At 43.8% G+C, this 20,779-nt stretch overlaps 1 protein-coding gene across 2 annotated transcripts in view; it reads right to left on the bottom strand.

Moving 5' to 3' along the window:
* The window catches only part of RNF121 (ring finger protein 121), an 84,652-nt gene that overhangs the window by 37,412 nt on the left and 26,461 nt on the right, over window positions 1–20,779 (bottom strand). The window contains exons 2-3 of one of the 2 annotated variants that reach the window (XM_062196645.1): window positions 15,991–16,028; window positions 11,219–11,360 (exon numbers count right to left, since the gene is read on the bottom strand). In XM_062196645.1, coding sequence (XP_062052629.1) covers window positions 11,219–11,360; window positions 15,991–16,028 — 180 coding nt within the window. The remainder of the gene's footprint in view (window positions 1–11,218; window positions 11,361–15,990; window positions 16,029–20,779) is intronic. The other variant, XM_062196646.1, reaches the window with a different exon arrangement.

The raw sequence follows: 20,779 nt of genomic DNA, 5'->3' as shown, positions 1-20,779 counted from the left end.
ATGGCACTGTGGATTTCCTTTCCTGTAAACTGTTCATATCCTTTACACATTTTACTATTAAACTTATAAAAATATATTTATTTGAAAGGCAGAGCTTCAGAAAGGGGAAGGGGCCTTCCATCCCGCTGGTTTACTTCCCAAAAGGCCACAATGGCCAGGCTGAAGCCAGGAGCCAGAAACTTCTGGGTCTCCCCTGTGGGTGCAGGGGCCAAACTACTTAGACCACCTCTGCTGCTTTCCTGGGTGCATTAGCGGGGAGCTGGATTGGAAGTGGAGTAGGATGTTGGTGCTACAGGCAGCAGCTTAACTCACTAAGACACAGTGTCAGCCCTTCTATTAAACTTTTAAAAAAATGTATTATATTTACTTCCTGAAAGACTAGGACACTGAAATCTTCCATCTGTTGGTTCACTCCCCAAATGCCTGCAAACAGCCAGGACTAGGCCAGGCCAAAGCTGGGGACTCAATCCTAGTCTCATCTGCTGCCTCTCACATGCACATTAGCAGGAAGCTGGAATGTGGAATAGAACAGGGACTTGATATGGGATGTAGTCATCTCATGTGGCAGCTTAACCACTGTGCCAAATGCCCGCCCCCATTTTCCTACTAGAGTTACTATTTTTTGCTGATTTGTAGGAGTTCCTTTGTGTAGTCTAAATACTAACCTGTCAGTTTTAATCATTACTAATCTCTTCCCTGGTCAATTATCATCTAATTCTATGACACCCTTCACACAACAACAACAAAATCCTTAACTTTAATGTAATCAAATCCACACCTTTCCTACTTGCCTACATATTTTTTTATTAACTTCACATATTTATCTTTCATATTTAGACCTTTAATCTACCTTAAGTCTCCTTTGTAGTTCAGTATTATGTAGGAATCTAGCTTTAATTTTTCTCTATATGGTGCATTAGTTTTCTCAACAGAATCTAGTTCACAAGAATACCTTCTCCACTGGTGGTTGTACCTTTATTGTGTATTCCTAGCCACTAGACCACCAGGTACATTAAGCTTCCACTACACCTGGACCTGTCTCTCATACATTCATTTTGTCACTCTGGTTATTTTTCTGTTCTTACAGAAAAATGTCCCAACATATGGTAAGGTAAAATTCTGTCTAAACAGTTACTTTCTTTCTTGTCTTAGTTCTGAACTTCAAGTAAAGAAAAACATGAATTAATTAGAACTTCTGGTTGTAAACACTCTCATCATTAGTCCGTTGACAGGACACTTTAATTTTTTAACTTATTTTCAATTGTGATTAAAAAATATAAAATTTATCATTTAACTATTTTTGAGTATATAGTTCAATAGTGTTAAGTATATTCACATTGCATGTCACAGATCTCTGAGACTTTCATCTTCTAACACTGAAATTGTACTGATTAAAAAAGAGGTCCTCATTTCCCCCTACTCCTAGGTCCCCTGGTAATTACTCTACTACTGTGACCACTTTAGATTTATGTAGTGGAATCATGTAGTATTTTCTCTGTGACTGGTTTATTTCACTTAGTGTGTCTTCAAGATTCATCCATGTTGTAGCACATTATATAGGATTTCTTTCCTTTGTAAGTTCACTATTTTTAATAGTATGATAAATACTGAACTTACTAATGAATATTAAACAAAACATCTTAAGTTACTTATTTTTAGCAATGTGCTTTTCTCTATTCTATTTGAAGACCCCTCTCATACAAGGTTAGCATTATCCAGAATCTTACCATTCCTCTGTGTGTGTGTGTTTTTTTTTTTTTTAAGATTTATTTATTTATTTGAGAAGCAGAGTTACAGAGAGGTCTTCAATACACTGGTTCACTATCCAGACAGTTACAAGAGCTGGAGCTGGGCTGATCCAAAGTCAGGAGCCTCTTTCAGATCTCCCACATGGGTGCAGGGGCCCAAGCACTTGGGCCACCCTTCACTGCCTTCACAGGCCACCAGCACAGAGCTGGAAGAGAAGCAGCCAGGACACGAACCGGCATCCACATGGGATGCCAGTGCTACAGGTGGAGACTTAACCTACTACGCCACAGTGCTGGCCCCCATTCCCCTGCTTTTAAAAATAAGGTCTGGGGGAGGGGGCAGTGTTGTAGCTTAACAGTTAAAGCTGTTACCTGTGAGCTGGCATCCCATATGAGCACTGGTTTGAATCCCAACTGCTCTACTTCTGATCCAGCTTCCTGTTAATGCTCCTGGGAAAGCAGAAGATGATGACCCAAGTTGTTGGGCCCCTGCACCCACATGGGAAATCAGGCTCCTGGCTTCAGACTGACCCAGCCGCTTGCAGCCATCTGGAGAGTGAATCAGCAGATGGAAGATCTCTGTGTAACTGTCTACCTCTCTCTCTCTGTAGCTCTCCCTATCAAATAAATAATCTTAAAAGAAAAAATATATATATGGTCTTGATGTTGCCAGCATCATATACTGGAGTGCCAGTTTGAGTCCTAGCTGCTTTACTTCCTAAATAGCTCACTGCTAATGTACCTGAGAAAGCAGATGATGGCCAAGTGCTTGGACCCCTGCCACTCTCATGGAGTTCCTGGATCCTGGCTCTAGCCTGGCCCATTCTTGGCCATTATGGCCATTTGAAGAATAAACCAGTGGATGGAATGCATTGCCCTCTCTCTCCCTCTCTTGCTCTGCCTCTAGGATAAATATTTTTTAAAAAAGTAAATAAAAATATGGTCTTATCACATATATGTATATTTTATAAGCCATTTAGTTTTCAGCTTTCTATAAAAGGTATCAAATGATAAGTAGTCTTTTGGGATTTACTTTTCTCCTTCAATATTATACTGCTAAGATTTACACCCTTAGTATTATTTGCAGCTGCAGGTAATTACATTTGATATTATTTTTGTAAGTTTATTTTAAAGAGTTATTTATTTATTTGAAAGTCAGAGTTATACAGAGAGAGGTAGTGACAGAGAAATCTTCCATCCACTGGTTTACTACCAAGAAGGTTGCAATGACAGGGGCTGAACCAGGCCAAAGCCAAGAGCCAGGAGCTTCACCCTGGTCTCCCACATGGGTGACAGGGTCCCAAACACTTGAGCTGTCTTCCACTGCTTTTCCCAGGCCATTAACAAGGAACTGGGTCAGTAGTGGAGCAGTCAGAACACAAATTAGCACACATATGGAAATGCCGGCATCACAGGCAGTAGCCCAATCCCCTGTGCAACAACACCAACCCTTATTTTTTAAGTTTTATATATGCATGCTATTTAATATTCCATTTGGTGAACATATCACAACTAACATTTACTCATGTATATGTGGGCACTGGGTTGTTGTGAAGCTCTTGCTGTTACAAACAGAGCTGTTGAAGAAAATTCTGGTACATCCTTAGGATGCATGTGCAAAATTTCCTTCTGGTACATACCTAGGAATTAACCTCTCAAATCACAGGGAATATAAAAATTAAACTTCATAAAAATAATGTTAAATTGTCTTTTTAAGTGGTTTTTCCACAAAAGAAACAACATTAACTGAGCACAGTCCCAGCATGTGGCTATAAAGGATCAAAAGGGGCCAGAATTGTGGTGTAGTGAGTTAAGCCACTGCCCGCAGTGAACAGTACTGCTCTCTGCTATGGTCTGGGAAAGCAGTAGAAGACCTGCACCCACATGGGAGATCCGGAAGAAGCTCCTGGTTCCTGGCTTCAGATCAGAGCAGCTCCAGCCACTGTGGCCAAGTGGGGAGTGAACCAATGGATGGAAGACCTCACTCACTTGCTCTCTCTCTCTCTGCCTCTCCTTTTCTCTCTGTGTAACTCTTTCAAATAAATAAATAAATAAATCTTAAAGAAAAAAAAAAAAAAAGCTAACCATCCCATAAAATCCACTCCTGATATATCCCTGACAGAAACTGACCAGCTCTTACTCAAACATAGTTTGTAATAGGAAGATAATTCCCTTTTCTAAAATATGTTTATTTTTATTTGAAAGGCAGAGATAGACATTGATTGATCTCCCATCTGCTTGGTTCACTCCCCTACTGTGCAAAGACCAGGGATGAGCCAGCCGGAAGCCAGGAGCTGGGAACTGAATCCAGCTTTCCCACATGGTAGTAGGAACTCAAACATTTGAGCCTTCACCTGCCACGTCCCACGGTGTGCTAAGCAGGAAGATGGAACTGGAAGTAGAGCTGGGATTTAAACCCAGGCAGTCTAATACATGTGGGCATCCCAAAGCAGCAGTTTAATAACCACTGTGCTGGCCGGCACCGTGGCTCAACAGGCTAATCCTCCGCCTTGCGGCGCCGGCACACCGGGTTCTAGTCCCGGTCGGGGCACCGATCCTGTCCCGGTTGCCCCTCTTCCAGGCCAGCTCTCTGCTGTGGCCAGGGAGTGCAGTGGAGGATGGCCCAAGTGTTTGGGCTCTGCACCCCATGGGAGACCAGGAGAAGCACCTGGCTCCTGCCATCGGAACAGCGCGGTGCGCCGGCCGCAGCGCGCTACCGCGGCGGCCATTAGAGGGTGAACCAACGGCAAAGGAAGACCTTTCTCTCTGTCTCTCTCTCTCTCTCACTGTCCACTCTGCCTGTCAAAAATAAAATAAAAAAAAAAATAACCACTGTGCTAAACGCCCATCTCAAGATGATTCCCTTCTAAGACTTCATTCCACTGTGGGATAGCTTTCAATGCTGAAAAAATTTTTATGATATTTAGCCAAAATTTGTATCTTTATTTTTTATTTTTATTTATTTATTTATTTTTTACAGGCAGAGTGGACAGTAAGAGAGAGACAGAGAGAAAAGTCTTCGTTTTCCGTTGGTTCACTCCCCAATGGCCACTGTGGATGGCACGCTGCGGCCGGCGCACCGCACTGATCTGGAGCCAGGTGCCTCTCCTGGTCTCCCATGCGGGTGCAGGGCCCAAGGACCTGAGCCATCTTCCACTGCACTCCCGGGCCATAGCAGAGAGCTGGCCTGGAAGAGAGGCAACCGGGACAGAATCCAGCACCCCGACCGGGAATAGATCGCATCAAAAGGAATAAAAACTTTGGAATAAAACTTCAAAACACTAATGGAAGAAAGTAGAGATGCAAATAAATGACAAGACTTCCTCTATTCATAAATTAACAGATTCATATTGTTAAGATGACAACATTCCCCCAGAGTGATATGTAGATTCAATGGAACCCAAACTACTTTTCTCTGCAAAAAATGGAAAGGTTGATCTTAAAATGAATATGGCAAGGTACCCAGAAGAGCCAGAACAACCTTGAAAAAGAACCAAGTTGGAGGATATACTTCCCAGGGTAATTGTAACAGTGTGGTATTTCCGTTAAGAACAGACCTCCAAGGCTCTAGTCCCTGCCGCCATTGCTGGAAGCCAGACAGCCCAACCACAGGTGTCAGTTCCATCCCAATCCTAATGGAATTTGATGCTTCTACTTCCCAGGGAAAGGTGTAACAGGACCTGCTTCTCCTACACATGTCCTCTCTCTCCAAATCTCTCACTCTTCTTCACTCTCTCTCTCGACTCCCCTCTCTCTCCTCTCTCTTTCCTCTTTGCCCCTTCCATCTGGCTGGTCAGAGTTCCCATGTCAATTTACCCTTTCCCTTAAAAAAAAAGATAGACATACATCAATGGAATAAAACTGAGAGTACAAAATTAAACCCAAGTATCTATGGCCAGTTGATTTTTTTTTTAAAAAAGATTTATTTATTTACTTGAGAAGTAGAGTTACAGTCCCAGAGAGGGAGAGACAGAGAGAAAGGTCTTCCATCTGCTGGTTCACTCCCCAAATAGCCCCAAACGGCTGCAATAGCTGGAGCTTAGCTGATCCGAAGCCAGGAGCTTCTTCTGGGTCTCCCACATGTGTGCAGGGGCCCAAGAACTTGGGCCATCCTCCACTGCTTTCCCAGGCCACAGCAGAGAGCTGGATCGGAAGTGGAGCAACCAGGATACAAACAGGTGCGCATATAGGGTGCCAGTGCCACAGGCGGAGGCTTAGTATACTATGCCACAGCGCTGGCCCCCTGGCCAATTGATTTTTTTATGCGAATGTCAAGAAACTCAAAGCAAAAACAAATCTCTTTAACAAATAACCGGATATCCACATGCAGAAGAATGAAGTGAGATTTTTCCCTCATACCATTTATGAAAATTCGAAATGAAACGTCTAAATGTAATATTTAAAACTATAAAACTCTTCAAAGAAAACATAGGGTTAAATCTTTATAAACTTAGATTTGGCAACAGATTCTTAGATTTGACAATAAAACCATAAGCAACAACAACAACAACAAAAGATGAATTCCATTTCATAATTAAAAATGTTTATGTAGGGGCCGGTGCTGTGACATAGTAGGTTAAGCCTCCGCCTGCAGTGCCAGCATCCCATGTGGGCACCAGTTTGAGTCCCAGTTGCTCTACTTCTGATACAGCTCCCTGCTAATGGCCTGGGAAAGCAGTGGAAGATGGACCAAATGCTTGGGCCCCTGCACCCTCGTAGGAGACCCGGAAGAAGCCCCTGTCTCCTGGCTTCAGATCGGCCCAGCTCTGGCCTTTGTGGCCACTCAGGGAGTGAACCAGCGGATGGAAGATCTTTGTCTCTATTTCTCCCTCTCTGCCGCTCTGCCTCTTATACAAATAAATATAGTCTTTAAAAAAAATAAAATGATCCTAGCAGTTAAGATGCCCAGGTTCCATATCAAGGGTGCCTGAGTTTGATTCCCAGCTCTAGCTCCTGATTCCAGCTTCCCATCAATGTGGACTTTTACAGTTTGAACAAGATTTGGTCCTTCAAACTCATGCAGACATTTGAACCCTGAAGTCTTATGTTAATGGTTCATGTTAACTGATTAAGAATGGAGACTTAATCTGAGTAACACATCTGGGACATGGGCCTTGCTGGGAGATCTTTAGGTCATGAGAGGATAACCCTCGCTAAGCAGTACTTGGCAAGAGTTAGATACATAAGAAGATTATGTCTCTGTCTTCTTGATTCTCCATGTGATCATCTATCTCTCAATGCACGCTCCACCACTGCCAGCTTCTATCAGATGCTAGTCTACTGAGGTGACCTGATGATCTCGGATCATGAACCTCCAACCGTGAGCCAAAATAAGCCTTCTTCCTTTCGTAGAGCTCCTCTCCAGTATTTTAGGTAAAGTAATGAAAAGCTGACTAATCCACAGACCCTGGGAGGCAGCTGTGATAGCTCCACTATCCGGACTCTACTACCTATGTGGAGGCCCTGCACTGAGTTCCCAGCACCTGGCTGTAGCCAGGCCTAGCTTCACCCATTGCAGACATTTCTAAAGTGAATCAGTGGATGCAAGCTCTCCTGCTGTCTGTCTCTCTCTCTCTCACTCTCACCTTCTGCTTCTTAAATTTTAAAAAAGAGTGAGAAAGAAATAAGAAGCAATGGTGAGAATGTGGAGATACTGGAACCTAATCCATTGTGGGCTGGAATGAATTTTTTACAATGGTATAGGTACTGTGGAAAATAGATTGGCAGTTCCTCAAAAAGTTAAGAGAATTACCATATGATTCAGCAATTCCAGTCCTAGATAAAATACTCCAAGGAATTGAAACAAATATTCAAATAAAAATTTATCCATGAATGTTAATAGCATCATTTTCCACAATGGCTAAAAGACAGACCAACCAAATGCTCATCAACTGATGAATGGATAAACAAAACTTATTACATTAATACAACAGAATATCATTCAGCCATGAAAGGAGTGAAGTACTCATAGCTGAACACAACATGAATGAACTATGAAAACATTATATGCCATGCGAAACAAGCTACATACAAAAGGCCACATACTGGCCGGCGCCGTGGCTCAATAGGCTAATCCTCCGCCTGCGGCGCCGGCACCCTGGGTTCTAGTCCCAGTTGGGGCACTGGATTCTGTCCTGGTTGCTCCTCTTCCAGTCCAGCTCTCTGCTGTGGCCTGGGAGTGCAGTGAAGGATGGCCCAAGTGCTTGGGCCCTGCACCTGCATGGGAGACCAGGAGAAGCACCTGGCTCCTGGCTTCGGATCGGTACAGCGCACCGACCGTGGCGGCCATTTGGAGAGTGAACCAACGGAAGGAAGACCTTTCTCTCTGTCTCTCTCTCACTGTCCACTCTGCCTGTCCAAAAAAAAAAGGCCACATACTGTATAATTTCATTTATATTAATATCCAAAATGGGCAAATACATAGAAAGCAGGTCAGACACTGCAGAGTCTTATGGGAAGGGAAAATACAGAACAATTACTTGTTAAGTACAAGGTTTCTGTTTGGGGTAATGAAAATATCCTGGAATGGTTGCACAACACTGTGAATGTACCAAAAGCTACAAAATTATACACTTCAAAATGGTGAATTTTGTTACACAAAATTTATACCTCGATAAAAGTAAAATTTTATTCCTCTTCTACATAAAACAGGACTTGAAAAAGGACTACCATTTATTTATTTAAATTTAAGAGGCAGGGAGAGGATGGCGGGAACAGAAAGACAGAGCTCCCACCCACTGATTCACTTCCCAGTTGCCTGCGATGGCCAGGGCTGGGATGGGCCAAAGCTATGAAGTAGAAATCCAATCCAGGTGTTCCACACAGGAGGCATGAAACCAACCACATGAGCCACTGCCTGCTGCCTCCCAGGATGTGCATCGTAGGAAGCTAGAACCAGGAGCTAAAGCCAGGGATCAAATCTAGGCACTATGGAATGCATGAGTCCTGACAGATATCTTAACCACTAAGCCAAATTCCCACCCAATAGATACTGTTTTTATGTCCTTGAGTTTTTTTTCTTCTTAGGAGTGGAAATAACAGCTGTCAAAATGACATAATCTTATATAATCATCTCCACTTATGAAATAGATATCACTCTGTAGGTATCACCCCACTCTGAAGATAAAAAAAAAATCAAGGCTCAGAGATATACAAAATCATATAGCTAGAAAATGGGAAAGTTGGTTAATCAAGTCAGATTGATCTATTTTGCAATGCCTCCAAGGAAAAACAGCTCCAATTTATGATAATTTTGAAAGAGGACAAGAAATGCCATTGTGTACAAACCTCTTAGGTAATTTTCTTCTACCAAAGTAAGTACTTTAAAGCAGTAAAAAATACTCATTTACACAGTAAACATTTTAACAAGACCAATGTACATCATTATTGCATAACAGCGACATAAAACAGAACAGTACAGATTTCCTCTTCCTATTTTCTAAAGATACATGTTTGAGTTTCCCAGAGAAAGCTATGCCAAAGTGTTAGCATGTCCTCTCACCAATGAAGTCTTGTGTGTTTACAGGGAGTGGTAGACAAGTTAACAGATGATTATGCTTGTTCCTCATACAAGTGGCCTTATTAAATTACAGTCACATTTCCTATTAAGGATTAACTAGTGAATAACAAACACATCAGTGGTTTTCTAACAGTACTTTGATGAGTCCTACAGAGATTCCAATTGGGAAGCAGAGGGGTTGGGATTACAAATCCTTTTATCAAGCAGAGCAGCCTCTTAACTGTTTTTCACTGCTTGAAGAAAAGATTCCACAATTAGGAGAGAGAGAGAGAGGGGCCACACTGTGGTATAACCAGTAAAGCCACTACCTCCAGTGCTGGCATCCCAAATGGGAACTGGTTCAAGACCCGGCTGCTCTACTTTCAATCCAGCTCTCTGGAGCCAGGACCCAGGAGCCAGGAGCATCTTCTGGTTCTCCCAAGTGGGTGTAGGGGCCCAAGGACTTGAGCCATCTTCCACTGCTTTCCCAGGCCATAGCAGAGAGCTGGATCAGAAGTGGAGCAGCTAGGGCTCAAACCAGTGCCCAAATGGGATGCCAACACTGAAGGCGGCAGCTTCACCCGCTACACCACAGTGACAGCACCCAGGTTATCTTTATATATATATATATATATATACATATATATATATATATAAATATATATATATCTTTTATATATATATACAGATTTATTGATTTGAAAGGCAGAGTAACAAGGACCAAGAAGGAGACACACACATACACTCAGAGAGAGAGAGAGAATCTTGCCTCCACTGGTTCACTCCCCAGATAGCCACAACAGCCCACAACTGGGCCAGGTTGGAGCCAGGAATTCAACTCAGGACTCTCATGCAGGTGGCAGGGATACAAGTACTTGAGCCATCATCTGCTGCCTTCCCAGGCACATTAACAGGAAGCTGGATAAGAAGCAGAGCAGCTAAGACTTGAATCAGCACTCTGATATAGGATGCCAGTGTTGCAGGCAGCAGCTTAATCCACTGAATCACAAAACCTGCCCCTATTCTCAATTTCTTTGTGTTTTATATCAAAAAGGAGCCTTCTGTGAACAGCATATCAAATAAACATTGGTTTTAAAATCCAAACTACCGGCCGGCACCGTGGCTTAACAGGCTGATCCTCCGCCTTGCGGCGCCGGCACACCGGGTTCTAGTCCCGGTTGGGGCGCCGGATTCTATCCCGGTTGCCCCTCTTCCAGGCCAGCTCTCTGCTATGGCCCGGGAAGGCAGTGGAGGATGGCCCAAGTCCTTGGGCCCTGCACCTGCACGGGAGACCAGGAGAAGCACCTGGCTCCTGGCTTCAGATCAGCACGATGCGCCGGCCACAGCGGCCATTGGAGGGTGAATCAACGGCAAAAAGGAAGACCTTTCTCTCTGTCTCTCTCTCTCTCACTATCCACTCTGTCTGTCAAAAAAAAAAAAAAAAAAAAAAATCCAATCTACCAATTTCTGCCTTTTAATAGAATTTAACACATTTAAGGTACTAATAAGGAAAATTTTACTTCTGCCACTTACCTATTTTATGTATGTCATATTTTTCCTTCATTTCCTCCATTAATTTTTAAAATTTAGATTAATAGAATCTAAATCCTACTTGTAAGATTCACTATATGCTGTTTTATCCCAATCCAGTAACCTTCTATTCTTCTACTGAATAGTTTCTGATGAACATCTATTTCATGAGTATGTCCCACGAAGTCTAAAGGGAGGATCTACCTTTTCTGACCAGGAAAAGTATCTCATGGTCTATCCTTGTTTTTACCCTCTGAATCACTTGCCCCTTAGACACATATACACACACACACAATTCACCATTCATACATAAAGTTCATTGCTATCATCTTCCTTTGCCTACGTGTGGCCTGGTTTGGCTGTGCCACAGAATACTTGAGAAGGGTCTTGTGATGACCTCTGTGATGACAGACAAAAAAGAATGAGAAGCAAAGTGGCTTACGTTGTAGGAGCGCGGATGCCTCTGCTTCCACTGCACCAGGAGCAGCTGGGCCACCACCAAGGTAGCGATAAGGATAAGGACCATTTCTGCGTGCATGGCTTCATGGCCGCGATGCTTGGCATGCATGCGTGCATGTTCAACCCTGAAAGCCAAACAGATGGGGTAAGCCAAGTCAGGGATGGTGTAGCTGTACAGCAGCAGTGCTTTCCAGGGATATCCCACCAGTCCCTAGCTCAGAAAACTCTCCTGTGCTTCACTGCTGCAGTGTACCATGCAAATTGGGGGCTAAAAGGACACATGCTCTAGACAACAGTGTTTCGGGGATAGAAGAGAGGCTCCATAGGCCCCAGCAATCAAGCCCAACTATTCAGACTGCAGGTAGATCTGTTGCCTGCACCCCATGGTGTACAGCTGACATTCTTACAGGAGAAGTCTGCATCAGTGTCCATTTCAGGAGTTATTTCACTTAGTCACTAGCGGAAAAAAGTCACCCAGAGAAGTTATAGTCATAACACCTCAGACTCTTAGTCAATGACAGCAAGTGTGTGCTGATACCACTATAAAAATCTTATTTTATTTACCCTACTGTCTTTGCCTGGGCCAGAGATGCTTAAGACTAGTTAAAGGTTGAAAAATCTGCTTCAACTTTATTCTAATCCAACAGTGATCTCACCATCAGTATCCACAGGTAAACAGCTTTCTCAAGGAAGTTCAGTAATTAGAGAGTACTGCTTAAGATTTTTTTTTCTTAATGTGAGGTTGGTCTTCTTTAGTACTTTTTTAAGACTTTATTTACTTATTTGAATGGTAGAATCACACACAGATAGAGGGAGATACAGAGACAGAGAGAGAGAGAGAGAGAAACTTCCGTCCACTGGCTCAGTCTCCAAATGGCTGCAACAGCTGAGGCTAGTCCAGTTCAAAGCCAGGAGCCCAGAGCTCCACTCAGGTCTCCTATAAGGGAACAGGGAGCCAAGAACCTGGGCCACCCTCTGCTGCTTTCCCAGGCACACTAGCAAGGAACTGGATCACAAGTAGAGCATCAGGACTCGAACTGGCACCAGATAGAATTGAAGATGGCATCTTAACTCCTATGCCACAACACTGGCCCCTTCTTTGGTCTTAAGAATCGGCACAAGTGACTCTCTGGGTCAATACTGGCAAAATTACCTCTAAAAATAACCACCCCTACCACTCTGAGTAAGAGGCTGCCAAGAGAGAAGAATGAGGAAGGAGTTAGAAAATTGGATTAAAGGCCGGCACCGTGGCTCAATAGGCTAATCCTCCGCCTTGCAGCGCCGGCACACTGGGTTCTAGTCCTGGTCGGGGCACCGGATTCTGTCCCGGTTGCCCCTCTTCCAGGCCAGCTCTCTGCTGTGGCCTGGGAAGGCAGTGGAGGATGGCCCAAGTCCTTGGGCCCTGCACCCCATGGGAGACCAGGAGAAGCACCTGGCTCCTGCCTTAGGATCAGCGCAGTGCACCAGCCACAGCGCGCTGGCCACAGTGGCCATTGGAGGGTGAACCAATGGCAAAGGAAGACCTTTCTCTGTCTCTCTCACTGTCCACTCTGTCAAAAATAAAAATTAAAAAAAAAAAAAACTGGATTATGTAGTTTGCAGACAGAAGTGTTCATACAACTTCTCCACGCATCAGGGTACTAGGGAAGAAGGGAAAGAGCAACACTCATGATGTCTTCATTCAACTCCCAAGGGCAATGAAAGACTAACAGCAAAAATAACCCGGTGCGATGAATTACAGATAAATAATAATGCAAATATAGCAAAAATTTAATTGTAGAATCTAGGTGGTGGGTATAAGGGTATTCACTATACAATTATATTAACTTTTCTGTATGTTTAAAATTTTTCATAATAAAATGTCAGGGGAGAAAACGATGGGCAGTGTCACCAGCCAAATGCTAGTCAATGAATCAGCTTCAGCACCTAAGGGTTTGTCTTACATAAAACTATACCTTGGGGGGCCAGCACTGTGGCGTAGCGGGTAAAGCCGCCACCTGCAGTGTCAGCATCCATTATGGCAACAATTCAAGTCCTGTTTGCTCCACTTCCAATCCAGCTCCCCACTAAAGTGCCTGGGAAAGCAGAAGATGGTCCAAGTCCTTAGGCCCCTGCACCCATGTGGGATATCCAGAAGAAGTTCCTGGCTCCTGGCTTCAGATTGATCCAGCTTCGGCTGTTGTAACCATCTGGGGAGTGAACCAGCGGATGGAAAGAGATCTCTCTCTGCCTTTCAAATAAATCAATCTTAAAAAAAAAAAAAAAAAAAAAAGCCTCTACCTTGGGAGGAAGAATATGACAAAGAGAACAGGATTGGGAGTCAGAAACTTAGGTTCAGACCCACCTTTGTAGCCTTGACCAAGAAACCTTACATCTTTACATTACGATTTCTTCATCGTCAAAGGGAATCACTATCTATTCTGTCTGCTTCATAGGGTTGTGAGAATAGCCTAAGCTGAGAGGGTAAAGAATATTTTAAATATATAAGGATTGTAGGGAAGTATAAAAATACCAAGAAAAAAGTTCCTGGTTCTCAGACACTATATAATTGAATGGATGTGTACAACATGAAATCAGAGATCAAGAACAGATCAGAGAACTCCCCAGTTTAAGTTCTCATTCAATGCAAAAACTGTTTTTGCAATCTTTGCTTCAACTGGCTAAAAACATATGCTTCTTCTTTTTCTTTTTAAAGATTTTAAATATTTATTTGAGAGGCAGAGTCAGAAAAAGATCTTCCATCTGCTGGTTCACTCCCCAAATGGCCACAACTACCAGAGCTGGGCTGATCCGAAGCCAGGAGCCAGGAGCTTCTTCTGGGTCTCCCACACGGGTACAGTGGCCCAAGGACTTGGGCCATCTTCCACTAATTTTCCAGGCCATAGCAGAGAGCTGGATTGGAAGAAGAGTAGCCAGGACGTGAACCGGTACTCATATGGGATGTTAGTGTCACAGGCAGAGGCCTAGCTCACTATGCCACAGCACAGGCCCCAACATATGCCTTTTAAGATAATCTATTCTAGACCCAGCAGTGTTTAGCACATTGTAGATATTCATATTTGCTAATAAATTAATAAAATTCTAATGCTTTAGGGGCAGAAAGCTCACTACCTGTCAATATACCTTGATTATTAAATATATTCCTTTTTTTAAAAGATTTATTCATTTGAAAGTCAGAGTCACAGAGAGAGGGAAAAACAGAGAGAAAGAGATCTTCCATCCACTGATTCACTCCCCAGATGGCCACAACAGCCAGGGCTGGACCAAGCAGAGGCCAGGAGCTTCCTCGGGGTTTCGGAGCCCAACTACTAGGTTCATCTTCTGCTGCTTTTCCCAGACCATTAGCAGGGAGCTGGATTCTAACAATCTAACAATTCTATATCCTTTAACCACTGTTAATACATCATGATATAGAGACTATTAACCCTGTTTGCCTTCTAGACATGATCCAGTTAAAGATCCTCTGTACATACAGTGCTTAAAATCTCAAAATCTTGGCCTAAGCAAAACAGACAGAAGCTTTCATACAACTGTCACCTCCTTAAAGCAGAGAACAAATTACTACAAATATCTTCCCAGTTATTTAGAGTATTTTGATAGCTGAGGTATATAACTGAAGCACCTTGTGCTTAAAGTCCTCTAACATCTCACTAGTATGTCATATGAATTGTTATCTTTGCCATTCCGTATTTTTATAATCAATATTTTAATCTAAATAAAGGGTTTTTCCTCACGACTAAATGTTACTAGGCTGATTCAACTCACCAGCCAGTCATTTTGTGAAGTTTGTGGGGCAGGTGCTCTGAAACCCTTTTACTGAGGATAAATCATGAAAATAAGATATTTGTTGGCTCATTCTGGTTACAAAGCAAGTTCGAAGCAAAGCTGAAATCAGAAGACACATTTGCCACATTCTCAACCAGAGCTCTCTATTGTGTATCACAGCTAATGATAATGATGTTAATGATGATAATCATCTTCAAAACAGGTTACACTTACTGGAAACTTACCACATGCCAGGCACTGTTCTAAGAATTTCATCTATTAATTCTCACAAGTAGGCCGGCGCCGTGGCTTAACAGGCTAATCCTCCCCCTTGCGGCGCCGGCACACCAGGTTCTAGTCCCGGTTGGGGCACCGGATTCTATCCCGCTTGCCCCTCTTCCAGGTCAGCTCTCTGCTATGGCCCGGGAAGGCAGTGGAGGATGGCCCAAGTCGTTGGGCCCTGCACCCGCATGGGAGACCAGGAGAGGCACCTGGCTCCTGGCTTCGGATCAGCACGATGCGCTGGCTGCAGCGGCCATTGGAAGGTGAACCAATGGCAAAAAGGAAGACCTTTCTCTCTCTCTCTCTCTCTCTCTCACTATCCTCTCACTCTGCCTGTCAAAAAAAAAAAAAAAAAAAAGAATTTCATCTATTAATTCTCACAATTCTATGAGCTATCAATATTGCTATGATCCTTACTTTACAAATGTGGCAAATTTAGGCAGTGACAAGTAATTTGCCCAAGATCACATGCCTACTAAAAGCATGAATGTTTTCAAATCCAGCTGGATGGTTTGGTGTGATTATCTACCTAGTCCCCTGGACAAAGTGAGCTATCCACAACTGACCTAGGTGCTCAGAAAGATTCTAAAAGGCCTGTCCTGCTGATCTTGAGCCACTGCCTCCCAGACAGAAACAGGTAGATATACAACTTTATTACTTGAGTTAGTTACAGTTCCCAGCCTGTGGGGCCCACACTGCCACACTTACCTCCATTGCTCCTCTGGGGAAAGGTCTGACATATCAACCTGTAGAAAGACACCACCAGAGAAATCCATTACTGTCTTAGAACTGTCCCTGCCAAATACGAACTCCTCACACATTCATCAGTATCTTTAAGGAACTAAGGGAGGCTTCAAGCTTTCTATTATAGTCTTTAGGAAGTCTTTCCCAACACATCATTCCATCTTTCTCTTCTCTACCCCCTTACTTGGCCCATATCTATGACTGTGCTAAGCAATGAGGTCAGAAGAGTGAAAGAGTCCTAACTCACAAGACGTTTACAGCCTAGTGAAGAAGACGGACATATAAACAGAAAATTATTTTCCTTTTTTTTTTACGGTTCATTTTATTTATTTGAAAGGCAGAGTTAGAAAGAGAGAGAGAGTTAGAGAGACAGAGAAGTCATCCATCCACTAGTTTACTCTCCAAATGGCCATAATGGTCAGGGCTGTGCCAGGCCAAAGCCAGGAGCAGGAGCTTCATCTGGGTCTCCTACATGGGTCTAGAGGCCCAAGGCTTGGGATGTTCTCTGCTGCTTTCCCAGGTGCATTAGCAGGGAGCTGGACTGGAAGTGGAGCAGCCAGAACTCAAACCAACACCCATACCACAACGCAACGCTGGCCTCAGAAAATTTATTATATGATAAAGACTAACTCTGGAAGAATAGAGAAATAGCTTTTAATCCAATCTGGGGTGTTACAGATCAGGGAAGGCTTCCTGAAAGAGATGTTAAATATTATTCAGATGAAGACATGAGAGAAATATGGGATCAGCATTTGGTACAGCGATTAAAACACTGCCTGGGACACCCACATCCCATTGTGAGTGCCTGGTTCAGCCCTGACAGCATTTGGGGAATGAACTAGCAAATGAATGATTGCTCTCCATCTCTTTCAAATAAAAAAGTTAAATTAAAATTTGAAAACTAAAAGCTTCTTATTAAAAACAAAAAAGGAAATACACTTGTGACAAAGGGACTAACTGGACATAAAGAAATAGTTGACAGCACACAAACAACTGAATATGACTAGGTCAGACAGCATGAATCGGGATTAGGAGGAGATGAAACCAGATAAAATATTATGTCATACAATGCCATCTGACCACAGCCCCATGGTAACAAGCAGGACAAACTGGTGCAATATGAGCTTTAGACTCTGCTCTGTTGTTAACTAAAGGCATGGCCTTCCAGCCTCACAATTCTGTTTCTAGTTGGGGGTTTTGTCTTTTTGGAGTAGGGTTTTTCAGCCTTGGCACTACTGATACTCTGGGGTAGTTAATTCTTCATTTTGGGTGGACTACAAATAGCTTCCTCCAGTTGCAACTGGAATGTCTACAGAGACTATTAAACATCCTCCAGGGAACAAAAATTGCCCCAGTTGAAAAACTACTGCTCTAGAATAATAGTAAATTCCTTGGGTTCAGGGCTCAACTCTTTTTAATTCCTGTGGCCATACAGAAGCATACCCACTCTCAGTACATATGTCACTCAATAACTTTCTCATAGTGAATTGAACTGAATATGTTTCTTGATCTAGAGAAGACAGACAAGACCATAGAAACACTCAAATCAATCAATCAACTATTCCTTTATGGAGCCAGCACTGTGGCATAGTGAGTAAAGCTGCCGCCTGTAGTGCTGGCATCCTACATGAGCACTGGTTCAAATCCTGGCTGCTCCACTTCTAATCCAACTCTCTGCTATGACCTGAGAAAGCAGTGGAAGATGGCCCAAGTCCTTGGCTTGGGAAGACCTAGAGGAGGCTCCTGGCTCCTGGCTCCTGGCTTCAGATTGGTACAGCTCCGGCTGTTGCAGCCAATTGGAGAGTGAATCAGCAGATGGAAGACCTCCCTCTCTGTCTCTCCTTCTCTCTTTGTGTAACTCTGATTTTCAAATAAATAAATAAATCTTTAAAAAATATATTCCTTGGTCAGCGCTGCGGCACACTTGGCTAATCCTCCGCACCCCAGGTTCTAGTCCCGGTTGGGGCACCGGATTCTGTCCTGGTTGCTCCTCTTCCAGTCCAGCTCTCTGCTGTGGCCCAGGAAGGCAGTGGAGGATGGCCCGAGTCCTTGAGCATCCGCATGGGAGACCAGGGAGAAGCACCTGGCTCCTGGCTTTGGATCGGCGCAGCACACCGACCGTGGCGGCCATTTGGAGAGTGAACCAACAGAAGGAAGACCTTTCTCTCTCTCTCTCTCACTAACTCTGCCTGTCAAAAAGAAAGAAAGAAAAAAAGAGGGAAGGGAAGGGAAGGGAAGGGAGGGAAGGGGAGGGGAGGGAGGGAGGGAGGGGAGGAGAGGGGAGGAAGGGAGAAAGAAAGAAATATATATTCCTTTAGATAAGGGTGGGGTAGGGTAGGGTAGGGTAGGGTAGGGTAGTGAAGGGAAGGGAAGGGAAGGGAAGGGAGGGAAGGGAAGGGGAGGGGAGGGGAGGGGAGGGGAGGGAAGGGAAGGGAGGGAAGGGAAGGGAAGGGAAGGGAAGGGAAGGGAAGGGAAGGGAAGGGAAGGGAAGGGAAGGGAGGGAAGGGAGGGGAGGGGAGGGGAGGGGAGAGAAGGGAAGGAAGGAAGGAAGGAAGGAAGGGAAGGGAAGGGAAGGGAAGGGAAGGGAAGGGAAGGGAAGGGAAGGGAAGGGAAGGGAAGGGAAGGGAGAAAGAAAGAAAGAAATATATATTCCTTTAGACAAGGGTAGGGAACACATAAGGTCCCATGAAATCATCTTGTCTGGCCCTGCCTAGGCAACTGCAGGTGGGACTCAAAGTTCAATAAATCTATAGCAGGCTCATTTTTAAGTTGATAATTTTGTATGGTCCATGAAATGATGTTATAAATATCCAAATGGTCGTTGGCAAAAAAAAAGGTTCCACAGCCCCACTATTCAAGGCCAGGTTTCCCACTGTTCCAGTAACTCCAGAAAACTGAAATAAAACAAGCAGAACTCCTTCTACCACCAAGTCAAATCAGCACATATTTCCCAGGCATCCTCTCAGTATGTATACTGGGAATGCTAATTAAGGAGGGCTTTCTGACTTCTGTATGTCCCAGCTAAGCTTAAAAAAAAAAAAAAAAAAAAAAAAAAAGTTTCCCCCAAGGCTGTGTTTGTCCAACCAATCTCATGGTAATGAAGTCAGCCCTCCTTCCTTTTGCTGATCCACAAGCTGCCATAATGAATTTATTCAGGAGCCTAAATCAGTCCTTCAACTTCCCAAAAGAATAGAGATTCTAATACTCTGAGAGGGGAGAAACAGATGACACAAATGGAAAGATTCAGTTGGGAGGAACCTGAGCAGACAATCAAGGACCACATTCTAAACACATGCTGTTTATCAAGTCTTTCTTCTTTTCCAAATTGGACCTACATCATGCCAAGTTCATCTGTTCACTGTTCCAAAACACATGGAATTGATCCCTGTCCCTGGGCTTTTGTATGCTCTTCCTTCTATTTACAGTGCCCTCCCCTCTCTTCCTCCTATCCAAATCCTAGTTATCCTTTGAGAAAACAGCTCATTTCACTTTCCTGGAGAAGCCTTTCCTGATCCCCTAGCAGTGAAGTCAGCCCTCTGCTTTTCTCCAGAATGGATCAAAATGTGGTTCAAGGATTAGCAGCTCAGCACCATGCTGGTGCTCACTACATTCCGGACCTACTGAATTACAATCTACTTTTACTATTTTTTAAAGATTTATTTTACTTATTTGAAAGGCAGAGTTCAGAGAGAGAGAGGGAGAGACAGAGAGAAGTCTTCCATCTACTAGTTCATTCCCCAAACAGCCGAAGCCAGGAGCTTCCTCCTGGTCTCCCATGTGGGTGCAAGGGCCCAAGGACTTGGGCTATCCTCTGCTGCTTTCCCAAGCGCATTAGCAGGGAGCTGGACATGGAATGCTGGCATTGCAGGCAGCCAGCTTAACCCATAATGCTATAGGCCCACACAATCTACCTCTTACTAAGACCTTCAGGTGATTGGCATGCACATTAAATTTTAGAAGCACTGATCTATACCACTCATTCATAGGCTTATGTTATCTTAGACATGCTTTCCAATGAAACTGTTTCTTCTTCTTCCTTTTAATTTATTTGAAAGGCAGAAATACAGAAAGAGAAGGAAAGAGACAAAGAACCACTCACTGGTTCACTCCTCAAATGGCTGCAAAAGCTGGGACTGGGCCAGGCCGAAGCCAGGAGCCAGGAGCTTCCTCTGGGTCTCCCATGTGGGTATAAGGGCTCAAGCACCTGGGCCATCCTCCACTGCCTCCCAGGCACATCAGCAGGGAGGTGGATCGGAACTGGAGCAGCTGGAATTTGAACCAGCACCCATACAGGATGCAGGTACTGCAGGCAGAGGCCTAACTCTCCAAGTCACAGTGCTGGCCCAGGAAACTGCTTCTTAAGTTCAGGGCAGGACAAGCAAGGGACCTAAGGCTCAAAATTTAAGGCGGCATCCACTCTCAGGTACTGATCCTGCACATGCACAACCTTGAGAATAAGTGTACTTCCTTAAAGATTGCACTCTCACAACTTATTTATTTCACCCTAGTCTTAGCCCTGCCTTTTCTGCTCCCATCCCATAAACCCAGAATCCCCCTCAGAACCAAGAAATACCTTACACTGCTTTTGTAGCCTCCAAGGAGAACAGCACAGATATGAGTGTTTATAAAGCACTCAATGATTACTTGTGGAATTGAGCAGAATTCTCTCCAAAAACAAAAGCAAGTATGCTGAGGGCTGGCATCATGTCACAGAGGGTTAGATTAAGCTGCCACTTACAATACCAGCATCCCA

This window comes from Lepus europaeus, chromosome 7, assembly GCF_033115175.1.
Source record: "Lepus europaeus isolate LE1 chromosome 7, mLepTim1.pri, whole genome shotgun sequence".
Taxonomy (NCBI): Eukaryota; Metazoa; Chordata; class Mammalia; order Lagomorpha; family Leporidae; genus Lepus; species Lepus europaeus.
Note: the sequence above shows the minus strand (reverse complement) of the source record. Positions and strands in the feature narration are given on the sequence as shown.